General features: G+C 43.4%; 1 protein-coding gene across 5 annotated transcripts in view; it reads left to right on the forward strand.

Moving 5' to 3' along the window:
• Positions 1–24,246, forward strand: part of MAP2K5 (mitogen-activated protein kinase kinase 5) — a 110,442-nt gene that overhangs the window by 19,833 nt on the left and 66,363 nt on the right. For all 5 annotated transcript variants that reach the window (XM_085234404.1, XM_085234403.1, XM_085234402.1 and 2 more), the window contains exons 8-11: positions 4,369–4,433; positions 16,743–16,782; positions 21,446–21,514; positions 21,605–21,686. In XM_085234404.1, coding sequence (XP_085090530.1) covers positions 4,369–4,433; positions 16,743–16,782; positions 21,446–21,514; positions 21,605–21,686 — 256 coding nt within the window. The remainder of the gene's footprint in view (positions 1–4,368; positions 4,434–16,742; positions 16,783–21,445; positions 21,515–21,604; positions 21,687–24,246) is intronic.

Genomic DNA, 24,246 nt, shown 5'->3' on the forward strand with positions numbered 1-24,246 from the left:
ATGATATGAATGAGTTATGTGTCCTGGTTTACTTTGATTGGCATAGCAATTTGCTTCCCATTTCTCAAAATGTGCTAATCAGATTTAGCTCCGAATAAATTGAAGTATCTCACACATGTTGCACTGCTGCCACAATTTCAGGGAAGAAAGTTAATCAATTTTGAATAACTAAGTCAACTGCTAGAGTGACCTTCGTATTTTTAGGGCAGTAGATACTTAAATATGGGTTCTTGCAAGGAAGCTGTTTTTTGCCCTATTTGCAGTCCCTTTATTCTGCAGCTCCTTTAAAAGCAGCAAACAAGCACACAAGCCTCAGAACAACAACAAAGCCAAAGCTGCAGAATGCTGCCTTGTTACTTTCTCATCGTGCTTCAGGCGTTTGGGTGCTGGCAGCCAGAAGTGAAAGGTTTAATGTAAAAGTTGATGGGCAGGGGAACGTCTTGAGCAAACGGAGCATCATTTCTTACTCATTTTGAACCGAGCACCCGGGCAGGCTCACACAGTGCAGTGACTTTAAATATACGCCGTTAAATTAAACTACCTTAGAAGAATCCCAGATTCTTCAGTAGCAACATAAATATATTTTAATGTTTGTCATAGCGAAAGCCCTTTGATAGCCTTGGAGGCAGGCACCTGTCCGTTGCGATCAAGCTTGCCTATTAGGCTCTATTGACTGAGACATCTGTGTCACTGCAAATAAAAGACTCTTATTGATTTTCTTAACTGCTGTTCACTTCCCCTCCATGTTTCGAAGGCTGAAATCTTAATTATCTCAGATGCGTATTCAGTGCCTTCACACAATGACCTCTCCAAGCCTCATTGGCATTTCATGAATCAAGTAGTTGTAGTTGAGCGTGTCAAGAAGATAAAGGCTGGTCTTCACGCTTGTCCTTCAGTATCACCTGTAACATTATGGTCTAATAGATGAGAGTGCCCCTTTAAAATGTGAGTCTAACAGCCCCGAATTGTAACCTTGTCTGTTTGGTGCTGCATCCTTTGAGTACAGCTTGGAAGTGCATTTTCAAGCCTGTCAGCGTTCCTTATGTGTGCAGGTGTGGTTTAATATTCACGGATTTTTTTACTGGGTGGGTTTATTAATGTTCCAAAACTATAGCTAAAGAACATAATTCTGTGGCTAACTTAAAACGATTTAAGTGCCAGCATGCTTCTGAGCTTTTAAAATGGAATGTGATGGTTACTCCAATATCGTACCTCCTGTTTGGAATATTATTCTGAAGTGGAAATACTGAACATGAGTAAAAGCTATTTTCTTGTGATTGTGTCCATAGGCTGAATTTGGCATTTAACTCGTTCTGAGCAACAGAGATGAGTGCACTTTGTGCCCTGCCATAGACTGTTACAGATTTCTTTCCTGTGCAGTAGAATTTGAGAAAGAACCAAAAATCTTACATAAGAAGTTACTTAAACCCAAAGAAAATTCAGAGTAAGTTTTAATCTTTTATCTAGCCTTCCCTGCAGAGGTGCACACAAACAGTCAAGAGAAAATGCATTGTGTTCTGCATAATTTGGTCACAGATCTGTAAGTGGGAATAGGTTTCTGGTTATAACCTAAACTTTTCCTCCTTTGGGGGATTACATCACACTTATCGTTACTTAAATATGGGTTGGGCTGTTATTTTTTATTATTTTTTGTCAGTTTCTGCTTTCAGGCATTCATAATGATGTCCCTCTCGTAGTTTCCATTTAGGTTTAATAAGGAATTCATATTAATCATTAAAAGAAGGGGACATGATTCTTCAAGATAATCAAATATTGACAGGTTAGAAATAGCTTTCTGCCCAGGTTCATTGATATAGGTGATGTGATATAAATATTTATTTCTTTTCTGTCACTCAGAGTAAATGCCACCAATTGATTCAGCATTGATATAGTGTCAACAGTTCATAAGAAACATTTGACTGGCTCGTGTTTTCCGATTAGTCTCTGCTCTATAAAGTGGGATTTACTAAATCTCTTCAATTGTCTGCTCATAGAGTGTGACTGCTTTCTGAAACCATTATTGCTTCGATTCCTAAAGCAAAGGTATGGCTACAGGACTTTGCCTCTGTCGGCCTCTACAAATAAAATAAGGATTAATTGAGCATTTTGCTTTTAATGATTTACAAGAGACAGATGCTGATTTCTTTCAAAAACATCAGGCATAAACGAGGGCGTTTTGTTGCTGATCCGTAATTGGAGTCTGGTTTGCTTTTCCATTAATTCCATTAATATTGGCATCCAATCAAACTTGATTTTGCAGCTTTAATATTCCAGCCCGTGCCATCGAGTTCATTGCTGTTACGTTATCATTTTGTGATTGAGAATCCAGTTTTCCCAGTCAAACAAATAAATCACGGCACGTTTTTGGCACCTTTATTTGAGCCAGTAAATCACGGTTTCTCTCTGCTCCTTGTGCTGGCGGGGCTCACTGCCCCTTCCCCATTGCCCGGTTCTTTTGTGGAGCCCCACAAGGAGATGCACTTTCTTCCCATTCGGAAGGAGGAGAAACGAGAACACGTTTTATGTCTCTCGTTCTGCTCAATTTATTGCTTATAACTTGCGTAGCTACAAAAAAATATTTCTTTTTCCCCCAAGAAGCAAAGATCCAAGTGTGCTCCTAGCGTGGTGGATTCATTTGATTTCTCCTAAGAGTTTTATTTGTGAGAACGGTGCTGCGAATATAGGAGAAACGTGTTTGTTGCTACCTCCAAGACTGGAGGATTAACGAAAGCCTTAAACAGCAAACGTGCTTTAAATTAATGGGTTTGGCAGCCTGGGAGAAGTTATTTTTAAAACACAGGACCCTGGTATCTATTCTTCACATATTTTAAACTCCATTCCTGAATTACTGCTTTATGAAGTACCTTAACCTTGGCATTTCAGTGGGCACGTTCATACCATTTGGAGGTACCTGGCCCAGGTTTAACTAATAATAGGTAATAATGCAGGGTTTACTTCAGCTTTGAGGTATTTCTCGTTCTCTCAGAACTCAGAGATTTTGCCTCATCGGAAGAAATGCATTGCAGAAAGTGTTTCTTGGGGGAAACAAGGTACTGAAAGAACAGAATGCAAGTTTTGGAGTTCAGCTTTCCTGTCCTTATAAGATGCTATTTTAAATCAACTAAACATTCCATTTCTACTGCTAAGACATGCTGAGTGCTGACTGGGGCATTTCGGCTCATTGCCACCACTTATTTGTTCCAGCTGAAGCCAGGGCAAAGTTCCTCTTATCTCACTGACATCACTGACATGGAAGTTGCATCATGGGGTTTTCTGTTGGAAGCCTTTGTCAACTTGTGGTGAACATTTAACTTGGTATCGTGAAAAATACATGATGTACACAAATAAATTAATGATTTGGTCGCAGATTGCAAGAGAAATGCCATTTAAAAATGGGAATTGCCCAGTTCACTGCAGTGAAAAGGCTATAGAGGAGATCTTTTTGGAATGGAGAATGCATATAGCACAGAACTTATTCTGCTTCAGAGGTCTCTTTTTAGCAGGCGTGGGCATTACAAAAAACATCTTCAGTGATTGTTTTGTAAGGTGATTTAGCCTGAGATTCAGTATGGCTGTATTTGTGTGTGGAAAGGTTGAACTTAGTTCTTCTTTTGGTTGACCGTTGAGGTGGCGCTGATAAGCTTTTGTGAAAATTCATAGCAGAAAAGTCACAAATTCCAGCATTCCCAGTGTGTGGTGCTTATACCTGGCTGTTGCTTGAAGAATTGAGGACGCTGCCGTATCTGGAAAGGTGTCCCAGTGAGCAGAGACCAAAGCAAGTGCTTTGTTTTGTATCTCAAGGAAAACTGCTTTTTATTGGATAGCATTTACAGGCTATTCTTGCTTCTTCATATTTGCTTTAGTTAGGTGAGTTAGTTGTGTATGAAAATTAAGCACTGCGAAGTAATCCTGCTGGCAGAGCTGTCCTAAGTTAGCATCAATTAAGCTGATTCCAGAATAAATCAGGAACTTTTCCAGCCACGCTTAAGATGACAGTTTTTCTGTTGGATTGTTTCCATTCACCTCCAACTTTGGCTTTGGTTATGTGCTGTTCTGGAGACCCTTTTCCTATCAGTTATCTGTGACCTGACCCTCTTCAGCTATATTATATCATTCCATTTTGACACCTTTTATCAAACTTTAATGAAATGACCCAGGCAAACAAATTGTCATTAAACTTTCCATCACTTTGTCCCTTGGTATCGTCTTTTATAAATTGGACAGCAAATGTTGTATTGATCTTCTCGTTCTTGCAGCTGAACTTGAAATGACCCAGACTGCTTGTTGTTTATGGCCTAGAGTTGCTTTTCCTTGACATTTCCATCCACAGCATGACATCTCTTTTGTTTTTCTTTCTTTCTTGTGGAGATGAATGAACAAGACATACGGTATCGAGACATCCTCGGTCATGGCAATGGAGGCACGGTCTACAAGTGAGTGTTCAATTTCATTTAACATTTTTGAAAATAAAATGTAAGTGCTTTTTTTTTTTTTTTTTTTTTTTCCCCATTCACATATGCAGTGAGATGTAGGTGGGCCGTTACTGCTATGCAGAAAAGGCTATAAAAGAAATTCTTAATATAAACTTCTTAAGAATTCTCTTTACATATTTACAAGGTATCTGCTTTTGGGCGCCGTGAGGGCTGGTGCATTTTATAATCTTTTTAATGCTTAGCTTGGAATCCCTCCTGGGTAACAAGTTAATGGTTCACAAGTGGAACTTGAAATGTCCTGAAGCATAATGAATTGCCTTTGGTATTTGCAGTGCCATTACTCTTGCTGGCTCACCACGCCCTGTGCAGCCCGGTGCTGAGTGACACCAGTGGGACGTGGTAACACGGTGGCTGTGCCTCTTTCCAGCAGTTCTAAATTAGTAAATACCCCTCTCGCTGTCGCAGTGCCTTCTTTCCCCTATGAGAAGCTTCACGCACAGGCTGATGAATACATTAAATGATCAACTCCCCCAAATTTTGGTGGTGAAGCTTATACCCTGCAGCCAATATTAATTTTAATATTGTAAAGATTATAATAGCAGAGAGATAGTTTTCTCGACAGGAAGGTCTTTCTCATGCATAGTGCAAAGTTTAAACTACATAATGTAATATCTGGTACTTAATAGTCTGCAGTGGTGTATGAAAAATATTCTGCTAGGAATTAAGAAATCCATACTTTGTATGAAAGCCCTGAGGGAGTAATAAAGGTTTCCTCCGGAGAGCTATTTACCATATACAGTAACCCAGCATCCCATTAGGATTTTGTTTATACCTTATGCATTCTAACTTTGATATTAACATTTTCTAAAAAATGTTTTAAAAGCTACGGTGCATTTAGCTTAATTTGTGATGGGCTGCCAGCATAATAAACAGCCCGCCTAGTTCTTCTTGCAGAAGGTCTAACAGGAGTGGACTTGGTTAACCTCGAAGGGACAGCAGTAGTGTCTGAATGGACTCTTCAGAAATTAGGTTAGCCGTGCAGATGGAATGGAGCTCATTCACCTTCTCCTGGGGAAAGATATTCCTAGACCAAGCAACTAGCACAAACAGGATTCTTTTCTTTATAGTAACATTTGGAGTTGGACTCAGTGATCCGTGTGGGTCCCTTCCAACTTGGCATATTCCATGATTCTGTGATTGTGAGAGAGAGCATTGAGCTGCACGGCTCAGCCTGTGATGCCTTGATGTTTTCTGGCTTGGGAAAGGTTCCTCCCCATCCCCATACACTGCTGCAGCTCCAGCTGTGAATGAGAGTGGGAGAAGTGTGGCCCAGGAGGGTTGCGTTCCCTGGGAGAGGCACCTGAAGTCTGTGCAGGGAAAAGAAATAGCCCACAAAGGGGGGACCCCTCTTGCATCATGGTTGCCAAATTTGGCATGACTTTCGTTAGCTACTTAGCTGAAATAGGAGTTAGCTATGTGAAACACTGAGCAGCAGAAGGATGGCCCTTGTACCAAAAGTCTCCTTTGTCCTGCGTCTGATGGTGGCCAAAGTCTAAGGAATGCAAAGTAAGGCAAGTGAATGTGTGCTTTGCTGATCTTTTTGCATTAAGATCTCCTGAACTTGGCATCCCTCGGTCAGCTTAGCGTGCTCTGCTCCCATGGAGCAGCTCTGCTCCTCCCTCCTTGCTGTGTGTAACGGCCTGCCAGGCAGCACAGTGCCTTTGGGTGCAGAAATTGATATACAAATACCTCTTCCTCTATAACTCTGCCACATGCATTGTATGTACTCCGCCTTTTGTAAAATTCATATGAGAAGTTTGGTTAAAATGCTGTATAAAGCCAAACATGCACCTTCAGGCTTTGTCTTTCGGAAGGGCGGGATAGTTACCTACCAGCTCTTTGTTTCATATTCTTACACAAATGTAAGTGACTCTTCTAGTAACAGTCTGCAGCAGTGGGGAAGCACCAGAGATGAGAGCATTGAAGTTTCGGAGGATAATAGCATAGGAAGGAATGCAGGATTGTTTGGGCTGCTGCTGTGATTTGCTTCCTTAAGTTTTTTGAGTGTTGGTTGCAATTTGGGAAAGTCAAAAATCAGACCTGTAAAAACATGAGCCTTCCTCCCCACCATGGAATTGATTCGGTCTTTCTCTTTTTACTGTTCACATTTTAAACTGGCGATTGCAGTGACTTTGCAGTGTTCTCTCCAGTGTAGATACCATTCTTCAGAGCTCCAGGGAATGGGCACCATTTTTGTGAGTCATTTGCACGTTCCTGAAGTCTGATTTTTCTTTGCAATGCAAATACTATAAAATATTTATATTCTCCTATTTCCTCTCCAAACTGTGCTGCTCCAAAGCTTTGTGTTCCTCTCGAGCCTTCCCACACTTGTTTCCTGTTGTGCTGGATTGAGGAATTGCACCAGGTGACTCTTACATCCCAGAAGAGCTGCCAGTTGCCATTGCTGCAGGGAGCTGCCATTCCCCATGCTTTGTGAAAAAGCAGGTAGACCTTCTCCCACCACAGCAATCCCCCCTGGGTATGGGGAGCCCAATCCCCTGGCTGAAGGAGCAGCCGTGCTGCACAAGCCAATAAGAAATTGCAAAATGGAATACTTACAGGTAGCTGGATTGCACTAGTCATAGAGAGCAGCCCACATAGATTTTATTCCACTAAATCAATGAACATTTGTCAAATAAAATTAATTGCAAACGTTTGGCTGTTTTCCTCTTCCAGCGTTCCTTGCTGTCGGTTCGTTTCAGAAGAGGCTGTGTGTAGTATTGATTGGAACCTAAAGAATGACTGTGTGCATGTAGCATCCTTCTCTTTCTCCCCTTCCTTTCTTCCCAGCTCTTTATACTAAGTCATATCCATTATGGCAATGATATATTATCAGCATTCAGCAAACAAGATAGCGTGTCGCAGGTCGCTGAGCAAAAATTTTCAGCCTCTCTTTCCACATGAATTAACTACTATTGAAATAGTTTATTGAGATTGAAGTATTGATCACTTTTCATGCCAACCTTGGCTTAAGTGGGGGAGAGGAGAGGTGTTTTTGTTCTCTTTGGAAGACGCTATGTTTAGTTAGAAAATTTGCTTCATTTGTTTGGGTTCTTTACAGCTGCAACTGTTTTATTGCTTGGAGAAGAGGTGTCTTAGCTTTATTTTTATGACAGTATAATTATACTTTAGAAATACACTTGATTACTGTGTGTAGCAAAATTGTTCCAGTATATTGGCTTGGCCAATATTGCTATACAAACAACTTTTCAGTCAATTGAGTCTGGTAAAAAAAATCAATACTTTATAGCAATATTTCTAGTGAGAACTTGCTGAATCTAAATGTTTTCCTTTTCTAAAAAGAGGAGAGATTTCTATAGTTCTTTGACCTCCTGCTTTTCCCCTAGATTTTGATACAGTATTTTCTTAATTGAAGAATGATTATAAAATCATGGAATCATGAAGGTTGGAAAAGCCCTCTGAGATCCCTCAGTGCCACATCCCTGCAGTTCTGGAACACCCCCAGGGATGGTGACCCCTCCTCCCTGGGCTGCTGTGCAGGGCAGCACTGCCCTTCCAGAGAGTAAATTGTTCCTAATATCCAACAGCTGCAGTGATAGGTATGGCAGAGTCATTTAATTATTCCTTCTGTTTGTTTGGGTGTTCAGGAATGTGTGAACGGGCGGCAGATCCAAAGCTGTATATTCAAAAAGTGTATTTGAATACACAATCAAAAAGCAGGAATTATTCCACTGGTGAGCCGTGGAGGCATGTACCCTATCAAGAAAAGGGTGAAATCTGCCACAGCAAAGGCAGGAAGCACCCCAGAACCTTTCTCTTCTGCCTCCCATGATTGTAGTTTATTTGCAGTGGGATTTCCAGTTTCTGTGCAGTGCTGTAAGACCGGTGCTGTGGTTCCCTGCGATGGTTACGCTGTGCTCGCACAACCTGACAGCTTTGCAGCAGACCTTCCAATTTTTTTTCAGCTAATGGCTAGAAATTGGTAGGATGGAGAATGTATGGTCTGGGCTGCTTCACCCATACAGAAGGCCTACACTAGTGCACTTGGGGTATTAAATTGCTTCTTTAGAGAAAATAATTAGCTAGCATACCAAAAGGCATTTGAAGTCTATACTTCTCAGCAGCATCCTTCAGATCCATCGTTGGCTGCAGGGCTCTGAGAGACTCCTTTTTTTTCTTTTTTTTTTTTTTTTTGTAAGACTGTTCCTTTACTTCAATGAAATAAGGTTTCTGATGTGATGTATGTGCTACGTCAAACTGTTTAGAAGAAAAAATACGTGGTTGTGTGTGTTTTGCATCTAAGTGTTAGGCAGTAGACATGAGCAGGTAGTTACGGTTGGAAGTCTCTAACATGGCAGATCCAGAGCATCACTCTTTGCTTCATTTATAAACAAGCAAGAAGAATATTTTTCTTATCTCGTTTTCTAGTGTTTGCTTTGTAATTGTAGCTAATGAGAAAGAAGATATTCTTAGAGAACAGTGTAGGTTTGTGCACCTGGGATTGCTTTTAAAGGACGTATCGTGTATGGGATGTAAGTATGTATGTAAGTATGGTATGTAAGTACTCTGGATTCTGTTAGAGGAGTCTTAAAGAGCAGCAAGCTCTTGTACTGTAATAAACGTAAAGTCCCAACGATGCTGTAATTAATTTGTGGTTATCTAGAATCTGGAAGAGAGGGAAGGAGAGGAGAGAATGAGTTCTCATCTTAGCAGAATGCTCTTAAACCAGACGGCTTCACTTTAAGCTGAGTGATTGGAGGAGAAGCGGCTGCTGCTGCTGTGCCACCTAAATGAGAGGCATAGCCAGGGAAAGTGCAGATAAATGGGGAGCTTAATTTGTTCGAGCCATTTACTTGAGCACTACTGCTGCTAGGTCGAGTTGTGCATTCCAACATATGCCCGTGTCTTCATTCCATCTCAGCCAACCTCGGGGTGCCCCATTAGCACATTAAAGATTGCGAGTGGCGAGACAGCTGGGACGTGGATCTTCTCCTGCCCGACAGCCTGCAGACGGTGCTGCGTGAGCGTGGCAGAGCCGTTAGCGAGGAGCAGCTCTGTGTGCTGGGATGGCTGGGATTTACTGTTGTCTTGAGGAGCTTTGGCTCTGTGAGGTTTGCTAGCTTGTCCCAGGGCTTCCAGTGCACAAGGCTGCCGTGAAGGAGCTCCTGCCAAAGGCTAACTGCAGTGCTGCTCAAACCTCAGCAGAGCCCTTGTCTTCTTGTAGCTCCCCTTTGTTCTTCTCAGCTACCGTTAACTTCTGGTTTTCTGCTGGAATCCCCAGTGCTGTAATAGTGTCATAGAATCATAGAATCACCAAGGTTGGAGAATTCCTCTGAGGTCCAGTCCCGCCGTCCCCCCGTCACCAATGTTTCCTACTAACCCGTGTCCCTCAGTACAACATCTAAATGTTCCTCCAGGGTTGGTGACTCCACCAGCTCCCTGGGCAGCCCATTCCAGCACCTGACCACTCTTTCAGAGAAGTTGTTTTTCTTGACGTCCAACCTGAATCTCCCCTGGCACAGCTTGAGGCCGTTCCCTCTCGCCCTTTGCCCCATCTTAAGATACTTTAATTCTCAGATTCTCCTCTGTTTGCAGAGGAGACCTGTCTCGTTATCTGCATCCAGCAAGGTAAGCAGAGACTCAAGCTGACGTTTTCCCAGGTAGCAGAGCAGCGGAGCAGTGACCAAACCCAGCTCTGCAGCTGTGCCCAAAGCACTGGGCTCTGGCTGTGTGCCACCAGCACTGCCCTGCACAGCGCTGCTGAGCTGCTCTGCAAGGGAAAGGATGAAAAGGTAAAATGTCCTCATTTGTGCTCAACACATCTGTCTGCACCTCGCAGCTCCCTGCAGTCCTGTGCTACAGCTACGGAGGCATGTTCATTTAGTGCCTTCCCCAGATTACATTCGTTTTCTGCTCCTTGTGGTTATTCTGTTTTATTTTTAGCGTTGTGGTGATCATAGCTGGGCCGCGTTGGAAATACTCCGTGACGTTTCTGCATATTGCCACTGCAGTTTAAACAAGACTGACCAGTGATTGCTGGGCACTTGTTTCTCCTGACCCCGGCCACCGCTTGCCTGCCTCATAAAATCTGTTATGCACGAAAGTGCATAAAATGAAGATAAAGTGCCTCCTTCGAGTCTGACAAAAACCATTCCTTTGCAGAATGGTAGCTGCAGTGAAAGTAAATAAATGAATGGACAGCAATCACAGCCTAGTTGATGAAACTGTTCAATTAAAGCACAGGCATTTACATGGTGTAATTTCCCTAAATTGCCAATGAGCCCCTTTAGACACAACCAGTGTTCAAATTGATTTCAGCATTGATTTTGGCTGAAGCTGATAAATTTCTGCTTGTTAGTTAAAGTAATTTTGCAGAAGACTTTGTGCTGCGGTATTGAAGTGTTCATTTAGCTGATGGTTAAAAGAGGAGTTATTTACAGAGGGTTCTACTGTTGTTCTGAGATGGGACAATTCCCCGATCATCTTTTTACTTTTAATTTTTTAAGCTTCAGTATGCAATCAATAGGTTATTGAAACTGATTAAAATGTATCCAGCCAGCTGCCTATGGCTGTTTAATTAGAAACTGGATGATTCTTAAATTAAAGCCAGTTTGTTTGCATTGTGGTCCATAGCTTGAAAGAGAAGGCAAAGAGAAACCCCAAAGTTTGCTCTTGGTGGTGTTGCAGGAGGCATTGGGCGAGTGCAGTGCAATTCTCACTGCACGTAGCCTTCATTTAGGCAACATCAGCAGTTTCTTGGTTAAAAATAGCAATCTGCTCCTGGGACACAGCTGAGACCTTCCTGGGCTGTAGCCCCTGCTTGGGGTCTTTTTGTGATGCTGTGAATTGTGGTGGTGGTGGTAGTGGTGGTGGTTTTTTCTGGATAGTTTGTTCCACACTCAATTACTCTGGATCCTAAAGAGCAGAATGGAATTGCAGCAATTTCCTGGAAATGTTGTTTGTCTGTTGTCTTAACTAAAACTTCCATGCAACCTTCCTTCCTGAAAGTGAACTATGATTAAAAGAAAAAGCTATTTCAGGCGTTACAACGAATCACAGAGTCATTGAAGGGATTGGGCTGAAGGGACCTCAAAGATCATCGAGTTCCAACCCCCTGCTGTGGGCACAGCTGCCAACTGCTACATCAGACACCTGGTGGGGTTGCCCAGGGCCCCATCCAGCCTTACCTTAAACATCTCCAGGAATGGGGAATCTGCAGCTTTCTGGACATACCTGGAAAACTTTTGCTTCTTAGCACAGTTCTGTCCTCCAGCACTGGTCGTTACTGATCTGCTTTGTGTTTCCTGAACGGTTGTTTTGCTGTGAGTACATCATGTACACGTGATTTGGTGATGCGGATCATCCAGCTGTAGATGGAAGACAGACAGCTATGTTACCATCACCATAGGATGTGATGTACTTTCTGGCCCTCTCTGTTGCTTCAGATGCCTCCCAAAACCTGCGCTGGATTCATACTGTGCTGATGACCCTGAGCGGTTGCAATGGAGAAGGTAGGTGGGTGGAAGTGGTAACAGATGGAGATAATAGGAGGTTGTGAGTGAGAGGTGAGGGATTCATTCTGCTGCTCTCCAGCTTGGATGCCAATGCCTTCTCTTTCCCACAGAGATGGGTTAAGTGAGACATTTTGCTTCTTTCTGCATTTTCTTTCTGCAGCTGTTAGTGCCAATTTTGCTCTTTTAAAAAGTTCGGAATTTAGATGCAAGTATTTTCGATTTGTTTTCTGGTTTAACAACAAATCATTTTGCAATCAGTGCTCAAGCATCTGTAATGGGATTTTAGATAGAGGGGAGGTTGGCATAGATTGCTGTTCGTACTAGCACAGTCCCCATAAAAGCTCCTTTTTACAACTGTTGTGCACTTTGGATTTCCTGTTTTAACAGCCAGAGAGTCAGGCTAATGTGTTTGTCTATTGCAGAAGGCAACAACTGTCAGAGTGTTTATTTCCTAGAAACAATTTGAATCTGTTTCTTTAGATGGCCATTGAGTACGTGACAGTCCCATCATTAGTCTGCCAGGGCCTGACCAAGAGCACTACAGACAGTGACAGTGCTAGGAGGACGGAGGGGAAAAAAGGCAAAATTAACAGTAAACCAAATCTGTGGGTGATTTGCTGCGTATAGTTTGCAGCTGGTGGCTGGCGTGTCGTTCTGCAGTGCATAACACTTAGAGAAGTGCATTCATCTCATGTGACACTGACACAGGGATTTTGCTCTGGGTTATTTCTCACAGGGCAGGAGAGCGTTGGTCTGCCTCCCTACATCTGAAGGTGCTGCTTGTCAACAGCCATCACTTTCTGTGTTAAGCCCTTATTTGAGCTAAAAAGTTCTCTCTGCGTGGTCATTTCTGGGTGAAAATGCCTGAGTCTCCTTCCCAAGGACAGCAGGGCGAGGCAGGAGACAGGCAGGACATCTCCATCCTCGAGACATCAGCACAGGCAGTGTGCAGCACCCAGCACTTCTGCGGGAAGCAGCATGCATGTGAAAGCAGCATGCAGCAGAATGGTAAGGGGCACACTGCTGCTTTTTGGGGGGCAGGAGGGCAAGAGCAGCTCTACGCTGTGGCACGAGCTGTAAGTTTCTTTGTGCTTTGACTGGAGGGGAGCGCTGCTTCCCAGCTTCCTGCCCTCACATCACTAACGTGGCAGCGCTGTCAGTACATCATTTTGTCATATTTGCTGATGTTAGTTATATTTCTAAGAAGGGAAGGGACTGACTCATTGGCGTAGCAGACAGGTCATGGCTTCCCCTTGAATCATTTGGTCTTGGTAAGGAGTATCTTATTGATTAGAGATTGCTTCCGTGGCTACTGGGGAGAAAAATAGGAAAATATATCCTGGTGGCCACATGAGCAGATGGGGAGAGCAGGGCTGCGTGGTGGGCTGCTGAGGGCATCTGCAGTGCTGTCTCGCATCATGATGCAATAATTAGTACCGTCTTTGCTTCTAGGAAGAGGCTGTATTTGTTCTGAGTTTCTAGACAACATTGCATGCGTGAAGTTGGGAAAATATGCATATTTTAGGGCAAGCTGATGGAGGGAGCTGAAGGATCTTTGTGTCATCAGCCCGCGCTTCCGAGGTGACCGTCCTGAAGTCACGCAGATGTGGGTGAATGCTTTGCCATTAAAAGTGAGAAAGCAAATGGAAAATTGTTTCTCTCGAGTGCGTGCAGTGCTGAAAGCTGAAGTCAGTTCTTTGCCCTGAAAGAAATTCTGCCACAGTCACAGCAAGGAATGCAGCTCCCCATGGTGCTTTTAGGTAAAACTCCTTGTAGGAAGAATGGCACATTGTTTGTCTTAGCAGGTTTTTGGGGTGATGGTTTTTGTTTGCCGTCTAAGCTGTTCAGAAGGAAGCTTGTGCATGTTCTGTTTGGTGGGTTTGTTTTACTTTTGAAGTGTAGTGAGTTTCTACAGCGCTTTTATATGCTATCTCTGTTTGGTGTGTGAATCTTTCAGCATTAACGTGAGGAGAGGCTGTGATTTATTTCATAAAGAGGATGGAGCCAAAGCATCTTACGATCTCCTTTGGCTTCCTTTGCCATATACTTCAGGAAGAACAAAGCAAGCAATATGAAATTCAGCTACTCCTTTTTTTCCCCCCTTTATTCTTTAAAAACAGCAGCTGCTCCTGACGCTTTCATTTTTTAATTTGCTTTCCTACGGAAATCCTCCATCCAAGAAGGGGAGAGATGCAGGGGAGCTGGCAGTTCCCCCAAAGCCCTACTCTAGTTTTGCACAGCATTGATTTTTGTCTTATGGAGCACGGGGGATGCACGGGCTGTACCATGCAGAATGTCACAAGTTTCTTTGCATTTCTGGAGGGCTTTGTTGGCTCAAGAGGAGTCTGTGGGTGCTCACACCATCTCTCTCCTTTCCCCACAATCCCAACTTTTCTCCTAAGGCTGAGCTCCCCGAGGGCAAGTCTTCATTTTTTTGGAGCAGTGGAGACCAAGTTGTGCTGAAGGACTCGGCTGGTGTGAGTCCTTACAGGGCTTTGAATGCTGAGGGATGCAGTTAACATTCATGGTTAGTAAAATGTTTGGTACAGCTGTGCCAGTCCTGCTTAGGAGCTGTTTGTTGTAATGGGGCAGGAGGGAATTTTGAAGGAATTGGGCTCATAGAATCATGAAGGTTGGGAAAGATCCTCAAGTCCAGCCCCAACTGTGCCACATCCCCACAGTTCTGGATCACCTCCAGGGATGATGAATCCCCCCCCCACCCTTTTGCTTTGTCTAATGATCTGGCTCTACAACGATGAGCTTGTTTACTTACCTCTGGAGGTGACACTGAAATCAGGAAGAGTTGACCCGTGAGATGAGACTTCATGTTATTTATAGAGTATGAACGTTAGTTTATTCTCATAATAGACATCTGTAGGATTTTTGATGGGCCCAGTATGCACACGAAAGTATGATTCTCTTCTTTCTGTGTGCATTATTCTGAGGGATTTTACATTTTATCCTTCTGAAGCCACAGAAGTGCTCAGTTTTCAGGTTTCAGCTGTTCCAACTATAGCCAAAATGATCAATTCCAACTTACGGTTCTACATAATATCTAACAAAAGCGTTTTCCCTACACGCTCATTGGAACAGGTAATTACTGCAGCAACTACAGACTAATTTGAAGTGCTAGCTGTTAATTAAAACACTACAGAGGTGTACGGTTGTCTTTTGGTGTAACCAAAGCTCCCATTCAGACTCCATTAATCACTTTGCAGTTATTGTGTTGGGGAAGGTCAGGACAATTGAGATGCCATATCAGCCCAGAGTAAACAAATTCCCTTCCTCCCAGGTAGCACGCCATTCGCAGAGCCAACGGACACGCTGTACCCGTGGGCCCGGCATCTCCTTTGTGATCCAATTCTCAGTGATAATTAAATGTTAAATTGGTACTGTCAATGCTCTGTAAACCAAACCAGGTATCTGCCCTCTGCTGGAAATTTAACCCAAACTTCCACGGATGAATTAGCGTGCATCATAATTAAATAATCAAGTCTTCCCTTTTAATTCACTTGGAAACAGGAGATCTCTCTTATGGAAAAAAGATCGGCTTTCCTGACAAGCTAATTAAGTTGCCAAACTGCCCGGCGCGGTGCGTATGAAGCCAACAGACGCTGAGCACTCTATCTCAACCTGTTCATTTTCTTATCATTTCTGCTGATCTCAAGTCCATCGTGTTTTGCTGCTGTCGATTCCTCCGTCGTCACAGCGGAGCTCATTTCCTCCCCTTGATGCATCGATCGTGCGCTCGGCCGCCGCTCTCAGAGCTCCACCCGGGGTTTTGCTGTTTGTGCTTAAGCTGACATTTGGTAACGCTGATTTCTGATGCTCTTTATAAACCACGGCTGTTCCTACAAGCTGATGGCACTCAGTTCCATCAGTGTTCATCCAGGAGTTCCAAATCACAGGTGAAGTTTTCAGAAATTTCTGAGCACTCCGGGTCATAAGTGAGATCCAATGCTCTGTACCACGTCTGACTTTGTATGTAGAAAAGTCTTATTAGGCTCTTTCTTCAGTAATCATTGCTAGAGGTAGACAGTGCTCAAATTTTGTCATTTTTCCATGTTAGTGCCACAGATATGACACAGATTTAGGGCACCATGCAAATGGTATGAGGCAATAAAGCCAGTGAAGGGGAAAAGCTTTATTAGTTTTGCTTGTCTGCAAAGTTCCATTGGATTTTCAGTAGACTTTTTTTTTTTTTTCTTGTACCTTTCTCTTAGATTAGGAATACGTGAGTCACTACTGCTAAGAACTATGAACGTGGAAGGTTCATTTCACACGTATCCTCTGCAGGTCTTTAGTTTTTGGTAAAGAGTTGGACACCTCACGTCGGTGTGGTGATGCAGCTGTGCATCTCACCGTCTGAACCCTGGAAAGGCCCTCAGCAATGGGTGCAGCCAGCCCTGCTGGTTGTTACGGCTCTGAATAACTCAATGTTGCAGCTGGTCATTGAGAGAAAATGAGAAAGTGAATAAATTCACAATTCAAGCCTGCTGTTACGCTGTGCCAAAGTCTGCGACGTATGGATGGTATGTAAAGCGTGCAGATAGCAAACAAAACACAGCTACTCAGCACTTCCATTGTAGGTATGTTCCGCAGAGCAATTGCGTTCATCGCTGCCTGTCTTGAGAAATGCTTTATGGAAATTGGTTTAGAGTGAAAAGTACTGGCTCCAAGTCGTTTTTCTGTGAAATTAGCGTATACATGTTGCACGTATGTATGAAAATAATTTTATGTCATCTTGAGTTATTTAATTTTTTCCCTCACGCAGGGCATACCATGTCCCTAGTGGAAAAATCCTGGCAGTAAAGGTAAGATATTACCGTAATTTTCTTTCTCTCTCTTTCTCTCCATTCTTTCTTGACCTGGGTTTCCATCTCCTTCCTCTGATCGTTAGCACTCAGTTTGCTTCGTGGCATTCAGGTCCCCATTGCTTATGAAGGCAGACTGCAGTACGGGAATCCTGGTGGGCACAGAGTTCCCCTGGTCCCACTCTCACCCTGTGGGGGCTGCATGGGTACCCCCAGCCCAGGGCTGCGTGAGGTGTGGGCACAGCTAGGAGGGATCTGCTCACCTCAGGTGTAACAGAAAGGGCTGCAGAGGTCACTGAGTGTCAGCACTACAGCTCTGCTAATGCCACGTGTCCCCAGGGCTGTTTTCTTGAGCTCTCTCTGCAACCTCATTTTTAAATGAAGAGGATGTCTGTTTTCTTAAGGATTGTGCTCCGTGTTCCTGGGAGATTCTGTGCCTTTAGCAGGTTTAGTTATTGTCACGTTCTTCCTCTCCCCTGCGGTTCCTTTTATGCAGCTGAATGTGTGTATTTACCTACAGCTATTTGTCCTGTCATGCTCTGAGCAGCAAAGCCGTGTGCTGTGGTGGTATTGTTTGGGCAGGAGAGTAGCAGACCTCTCTGAAGTTCAGTTAAAGCTGTGGCAAACCAGTAATGCTACAACAACTGCAGTTTGTCAACCTCTGCATGACTTAGAGTTGAACTGTTAATGCAATTAAGCTGTAGAGAAAGTACTGATGTCAGTCCTTGTAGAGGTCCTATCAGTCCTGGGTGCTGCTTTTTTCTTGAGGATCACATCAGGGCCCTTTGCTCCGCTGGAAGAACTGCTTTCAACTTTGCCATGAGTTGAGTAAAGGCAAGCACTTACTACCAGGTCTGAACTCATTCTCTGCATGTTGAAAATACAGGTATTGCAATTTAAATAACTCCTGATTGCACGGAATGTAAAAAATCACTTGAAAAAGTCTTTCCAAGCGTTACCTGTTATCAGTTCTCAATACGCACAAAAGCGCAGAAAATCCAGCTGTCGGTGATACTTTTATTGCAGATTCCAATGCAGAACTAAGGAAGCTCTCCCCCCGGATGCTGTGCTTCCCTGGTGTCCCCCTGTGCCCCCACTGCCCGCTGTGGGCTGTGCAGGGGCTGCCCCGGAGGCGGCTGCAGGAAGGTGGAGGAGCGGGAGCAAAATGGTGCCAGCAGGAGGGGAAATGAGTTCAACCTTTGCAAGGTTAATTGAAATCACCTCCCTGTGGCAAAAAAAAAAAAAAAAAAGCCTTTCCCCCGCAATTTCACCTTCTTGTTTCCCTTCGAGTCCAAGGGTTGGGTTGGTCCTCCTGGTTAATTAGCATCGTGAAGATTTGGGAAGTGGAATTCTGTGTGCAGGTACTGCCTGTGGTGGTTCTATCACTGTCAGTTGTGTTTTTGAGTTAATACTGCAGCAGCGTGTCTGTATTCTCATAGTTAAAGTGAGATGCTGGAGGTCAGGAAACCTGCTATGGCAGTGATCATGCTGGTTTACTCTATTAATAAACGTAGTGACTGCATCCATGGCTCAGCACAGCCAGCAACAACAAGAGGAGAGCTGTGCCAGGATCAGCACAGATCTGATAGGACACAGCATCAGCCTGGAGACCTGTTGATCAGAATGCTGTCAGCTGTTGGTTAATCTTGCAAATATACTGGACAGGCAAACAAAGCGATGCTAGTATCTGTATTATAGACCAAAATCATGCTAATATCTGTATTATAGAGCAGAGCTCTCTTTGTCATTGTGCAGTTTGTCTATCCCTTACAGGTAGGCATCGTGCAAACGATTTCGTAGATTTTCAAACACAACCTTTTTCTAGTGAGAAGGAAGAATCCAAAGGAGAGATGTGGGTGTGCATTGCTGATCTTCAGCTGCTTTTAGCTTCTCCTGCTCTTAAGCTAGCATTTAAATGGACCATTTGATTAATCATTTGTATACTGACTACAATACTCCCAAGTTTCCTTGGAGTTGTACATACTGTAAAAGACAATTATGTTGGCACAGATTAAATAAGTGAATTAAAACAGAATAGCAGCTTTATTTGACCTGTGATTTTGCTCTCGTTCCCTTTAGTGGAACGTATGCCACTCCAGCAAATAGATGAAGTCATCCATGACAGCTTGTGATGAATTGCCGTATTTATACTGTATATTTTAATAGCCTCACACTAATTTAAATTGAGCACAGAGTAAATTATAATTCAGTCACTTGACTGCTTGTATTTAACTTGACAACTCATCCTTATTTGTCCTGGAGGTGTAGTGAAGAGCAGAGGAAACGTGTTCAGGTATTCCTCCTGCAGGAGTTAACCCTTTTCACTTGGAATGGGGGCTGTGTTGGGTTCCCCCATGTTAGGGCCCATCCAGCTCCTCCTGCAGCAAGGGGTTCTGTCTGAGCTCAGCTTCACTGCTCTGCTCTCAGTAATCTAGAGAAAGCCACTGTTTTGCTGAAGGGTTATTTCTGAAGGTGCTGTTTTAGAGACTTGCTTAGCATTGCATCTCATTTGCTTACCTGTGCTATGATGGTGGGAGCTGCAACCAAGTCAATATTTATGGTTTCTGTCTCGCTAGTGATGGGTTTGAGGAGTCTTTTTTCATTTTCTAGACGTGTTTGGAAATGATGCAGATAGAGAATGGCAGTGAAGATTGCAAGTGTAGATCGAAGTAGTGCTCCATGGACCTTTTTCCTCTTTTTGCCCCCATTTCAGTGGCGCAGATAACTTAAGATTCCTCCAACCTTGCCGTCGGGTGGATGTCTCTGCTTTTGTGAGTGTGTTTGGGTGGAATAAAACACATGTAATTGCATGGAGGAAGGAGGGCAGTGGAGTCCCCAGTGTGCTCCGCAGGGATGTTCACCTCCAGATTGCCCAGTGGGCTTCTGTGCGGTTCTACCCTCTGGTGTCCATCACACCACAAGCTGGGAGCTCCACTCCTCCAAATTAGCATCGCTATTAGAACGCAGGTTCTGGGAGTAATTATGATTAATGCGATCAGCCAGGGACCTTCCTTCATGCCAGGTCTTGGTTTGCTGTATTCCAGTGATGTGTTTGATGCTGATGACGCTGACGGATCGTCGTGTGGGGCGGTGAGTGAGCCTGGGAAATCTCACCCTGAGTGGAATTCAGTGAGATAAAATTTGATTTTATACAGTTGATAGATTAAATTCTGTTAGTATTCAGTGGGTAAAACTGGTGGTACACCAGCAAATTATTTTAGGTTTTTCACGCTGGAAAAATGTAAGCGAATATTGTTGGCAAATGATTATTGATCTAGACAAGTGTGCTAAACATTCCTCGGCAGCCCTGTATTACACTTACAATTTAGTTTAGTGACAGCTTGTATAAATAACCCTAAAGCAAACTCCTGATAGAAGCAGGATATTGGGTTTGTTGTTTTTTTTTTTTGTCAGAATACTGTAAGATGTGTTTGGAAATGCTCTCCACGCATTTGGTTTTGTCAGCAGTATGTGCAGCCTGTGTCTGATAATTCTGCAAGTGGACTGAATTTGTTTTCCTTCAGCTTAATGTATGTAGCTGTGAAATATCCTGTGGTAGGAGTCCGAGCCTGGCTGAATGCATTCAGAGTCCTTTTGATTTATATGGTAGCACTTGAGAAGTAAGTCTGCAAGTCTCCTGTAATCATGGAATAGATTGGTTTTAAAAGTCAGCTTCTCAGTACTGCCAAGGGTGGGCTGGTCTTCTCTGATGGCTTCTGGAGAAGATGGAAGAAAGTTTTGTGGTCTTATTTTTAATATTTACTGTTCTCTTAAAAATTCAGGTGCAGAGATCCAAGAAATGAGGTCATAGCAGAGTTGTGGTTTATGGGTTATCGTTGCTCTGCAGTCAGCTTGCATGTTTGGGAGGTCCTGCTGTCAGCCTCGAAGCAATGAGAAGTGAGGGCATGGATGGGGGGAGCAGATGACCCTGGCAGTGAATGGCTGCTTTGATCTGCTTAGTTGGGCTGTTTGTAGTCATTTTGAGGAATGCTTTAGTGATGCTTACCTGGAAGCATCTGTGCCATCTGCTGCCATCTGCATTTATTCTGTATATTTAATTTTTTTTAACGTTTCATAAAAAAAAGAACAAATGTACAATGATGAGAATTTATGTTAGAAAGAGGGGTGAATGCAAACCTGGAACTGGAAGAGTGGCTGCAGGAGGTGGCTCTGGACACCCCTTTAGGGCACTGTTGAGACGTTCAGATCTGCCTTTGATACTGCAGTGCTTGTTTGGCCCTTGCCTAAAATCAGCACCTTCATCAAGGTCACAGCGTTCAGAATTTACTTACAAACGTGTTTGTAGCAGGAGGGGTCAGTTGCAGGCTCTGTTCACAGAGCACAGACCCACCATACCTGCTCTTCGCATTGCGTGTTGGGCACGACTTCAAGTTCTGGGTCATCTCTTGGTCAGATGGATAAACCACAAATCTCCCCACTTTTCACGAATAAAATGGGTTGCACAGCTCGGTTCATTTGTAACCGACTTCCCGAAGTAAATACTTCTGTCCTTTCATTTCCTTTTGTTGCCCATGACTGTTAAAGCAGTCCTTCCACCAATTCCTCCCATTCCTTTGCTCACATTAATCCACATCTTCTGTTTTTGTGTCGAATCCTTTGCTTCCATGGGGAGCTGAATGTGTGTCTGATGTTTGTGTTTCAGGTCATACCCTTGGATATAACGCTAGAGCTCCAGAAACAGATCATGTCAGAGTTGGAGATTCTCTATAAGGTACAGATTTTTTTACTCATTTTAATTACTCTTGCTTGTCATCGTCCTACAGAAAATGTTACAGGCTTCTTTTTGCATTTCTTTTTCCAGTGCGACTCGTCATATATCATAGGATTTTATGGGGCTTTTTTTGTAGAGAACAGAATCTCTTTGTGTACAGAGTTCATGGATGGTGAGTTGTTCTGTTGGTTTTTTAAAATATATTTAGTGTGCTTTTAATTGCTAAGCATATAAACATGAAAGACCAAGATAGATGTGCTTTCCCAATATGGAGCAAGATGCAGTGTTTTGACTTTGAAATATCAAGTAAAATACTGAGAACTTGGCAGGTAGGTTTTTTTTTCAAATGGGTTAGTGTGGGGTTTGTGTTATGTGCTGTGCTGTGCTGTATTTTCCTGAATGCAATTTCACTTACTTTTATTGAAAATGTAAATAGAAGAGAAATAAATGCTGGCTTAATTTGTGGTTTGATATTTGAGTCTTCCATACAATCTGTCCTCACTGACGAAACAGCTGTTCCTCACTTTTAGTGTTTTGATAGCCAAAACAGATTTTCTTTTAAAGAAATCTATTAACCCAATGTCCTGTGTGTTTTCAGTGGAAATCGGTTCTTAATTGCAAAGCAAGGAATTATTTTCCAACGCAGCTGTTTAGCAGTGCTGCACCAAGTTTGTTTCTGAGCGTGCTCTCATCTCTCCCATCCCCTTCCCTGCAGTTTGCCCCTGCATCCTTGCAGAGACGTGCTTTGGAACGTTGCATTCTTGCACCAAAGGCAGAAGCACGCAGCTGAGGGCAGCTTGCAATCATTGCTGCCCTCTGTGTACCAATCCTGAGAGCGTCTCGTGGCAGACACAGCCCTGGTGTGTGGTGCAGCAGCCCTGCTTTGCTCCCAGCTGTGTGTTCCTATGTGTGTTATTCCAGGCCTTCGCCCTGAGCCGGCGTTTGCTGCCCTACCCAGGCTGTGCACGAAGGTTCAGTTAAGCTGCATATGAAGAAGTGAGGATCTCGCCAATGATTTACTGCAGAGAAAGGGCTAACTGACAGGGAAAAAAAATTCCCAAGCCAAATGTGTGCCATTAAGCACTGTTGAGCAGTTTCTGTCTTTCTGATGGGGAGCTCAGATAAGGCCCTGTAGGGTTTTATGCTGCATTTTGTTTCCTTCCTGTTAAAATGATCTCTTACTACTGTTATTTCCCTCTTTGCACTTACAGCCTCTGTTCCAGTGGGTCTTGTGTCCCCTTTGCAAACATTCTGTTCTCCTAGATTTTCCCTATTTGCAAGGCCTGATGAAAAAGTACTTTATTTATTCGCCAAAGCCTACAGATTAAATCTGTGGGTGTTCTCTGTGACCATTCACCATTTCTCTTTTCTGTTTTTGCAACTGCAAGATTTGCACGCAGTATCACACGCAGGAAGGAAGCAGCTGCTCATGCCAAAGCATGTGTCTGCCTGGAGCGTGTGTGCTGCTAATTCAGAGACTCTTAAATATGATGGACATAAATGCTTGCAGTTCCGAATTCTTGTTTGGAAATATTTAAGCCTTTAGGGCTTGCATCCCTTGTGATGTTGCACGACGGTGGTGTTCACTGACCACGCAAAATTATTTGGAATTATACTGGAGATGACCTCTGATCTGCCTCATGTTGTGCACCCCTTCTGGCAGAAAGCGGCAGCAATCATTTAAAGGAAGAAACAAATGCAAATAAAGGGACCTTGCCAATTATTTTCCTTTCCCAAGCATTCGACTGGGATGGGTGAGGATGCAGGTGAAGACAAGAGGCTGAACTGATCTGGATTCCCCTTCCACATGCTGCCATGGTAGAGATCAATGGAGATGTGAAATGAGGCTTTCTGATCTTTCTGTCTGCAGAAGAACTGATGTTCTTGTAAATAAAGGTGCTGAAATGCACCACAGTCTTTTACCCGTGCCATTGCCTCTTTGCCTTCAAAGCGCTGAGCACCCGCTAAACTCCCCATAGAAGCAATGGGAGTGCAGGCTATCAGACCACCCAGTTACCTGTGCAAAGGTTTGGTTTGGAAATTTGGTCCACAATGTTTATTCACTATCAGTTATTTTTTTTTCTCCATAAAGAAGTGGCCCATTTCCCCAACTGTTTGCAAACTTGTTGTACTGCACCCCCCTTAGCAACACTCATAACGGCAGCATTTAGCAGCTTGGTGTATGAGAGCAGGTCTTTTAATCCAGAACAGAAGGATAAGTCATAAGGTCAGGTGGTTGCTGTTAATGCTGAGCATGGCCTTCTGTTTGGCTCTCATAATCAACAGCAGCTGTGTGGTGCTGCTGCCTCTTAATTCCGTTTGTACTATCTACGTGTACTTGTAAAAAGGGAAAAAAGATCATTAGAATAAGAAAGTGTTAAGACTAAAGGCTGGAATGAGGACCTTGTGACTTCTTTATGTTGCAGCGTTTAAGAACGAATGGGTTTAACTTCTAAAAACAGAACCATAAGCAAAGTGCAAGGTGCAGCTTTCCTAACTGCTGAGTACTGGCCCAGCTCTTTTCCCATTGGTGACATCAGTGCAATCCGTAGGGTATGCTGAGAGCAGTTGGATCAGTGCTGAGCACTTCTGGGAACCTTTAGCCTGGAATAAGCCTATGCATTCTTGCAAGCTAAGTGTAATACATTCTGCGTGTAATTTGCCTGTCCTTTTTTTTTTTTTTTTCTTCTCCCTATTCTACTTGGATTTTTTTAATTCTCAATTTTAGATTT

This window comes from Meleagris gallopavo, chromosome 12 (genome assembly GCF_905368555.1).
Source record: "Meleagris gallopavo chromosome 12, MGAL_WU_HG_1.1, whole genome shotgun sequence".
Classification (NCBI taxonomy): domain Eukaryota; kingdom Metazoa; phylum Chordata; class Aves; order Galliformes; family Phasianidae; genus Meleagris; species Meleagris gallopavo.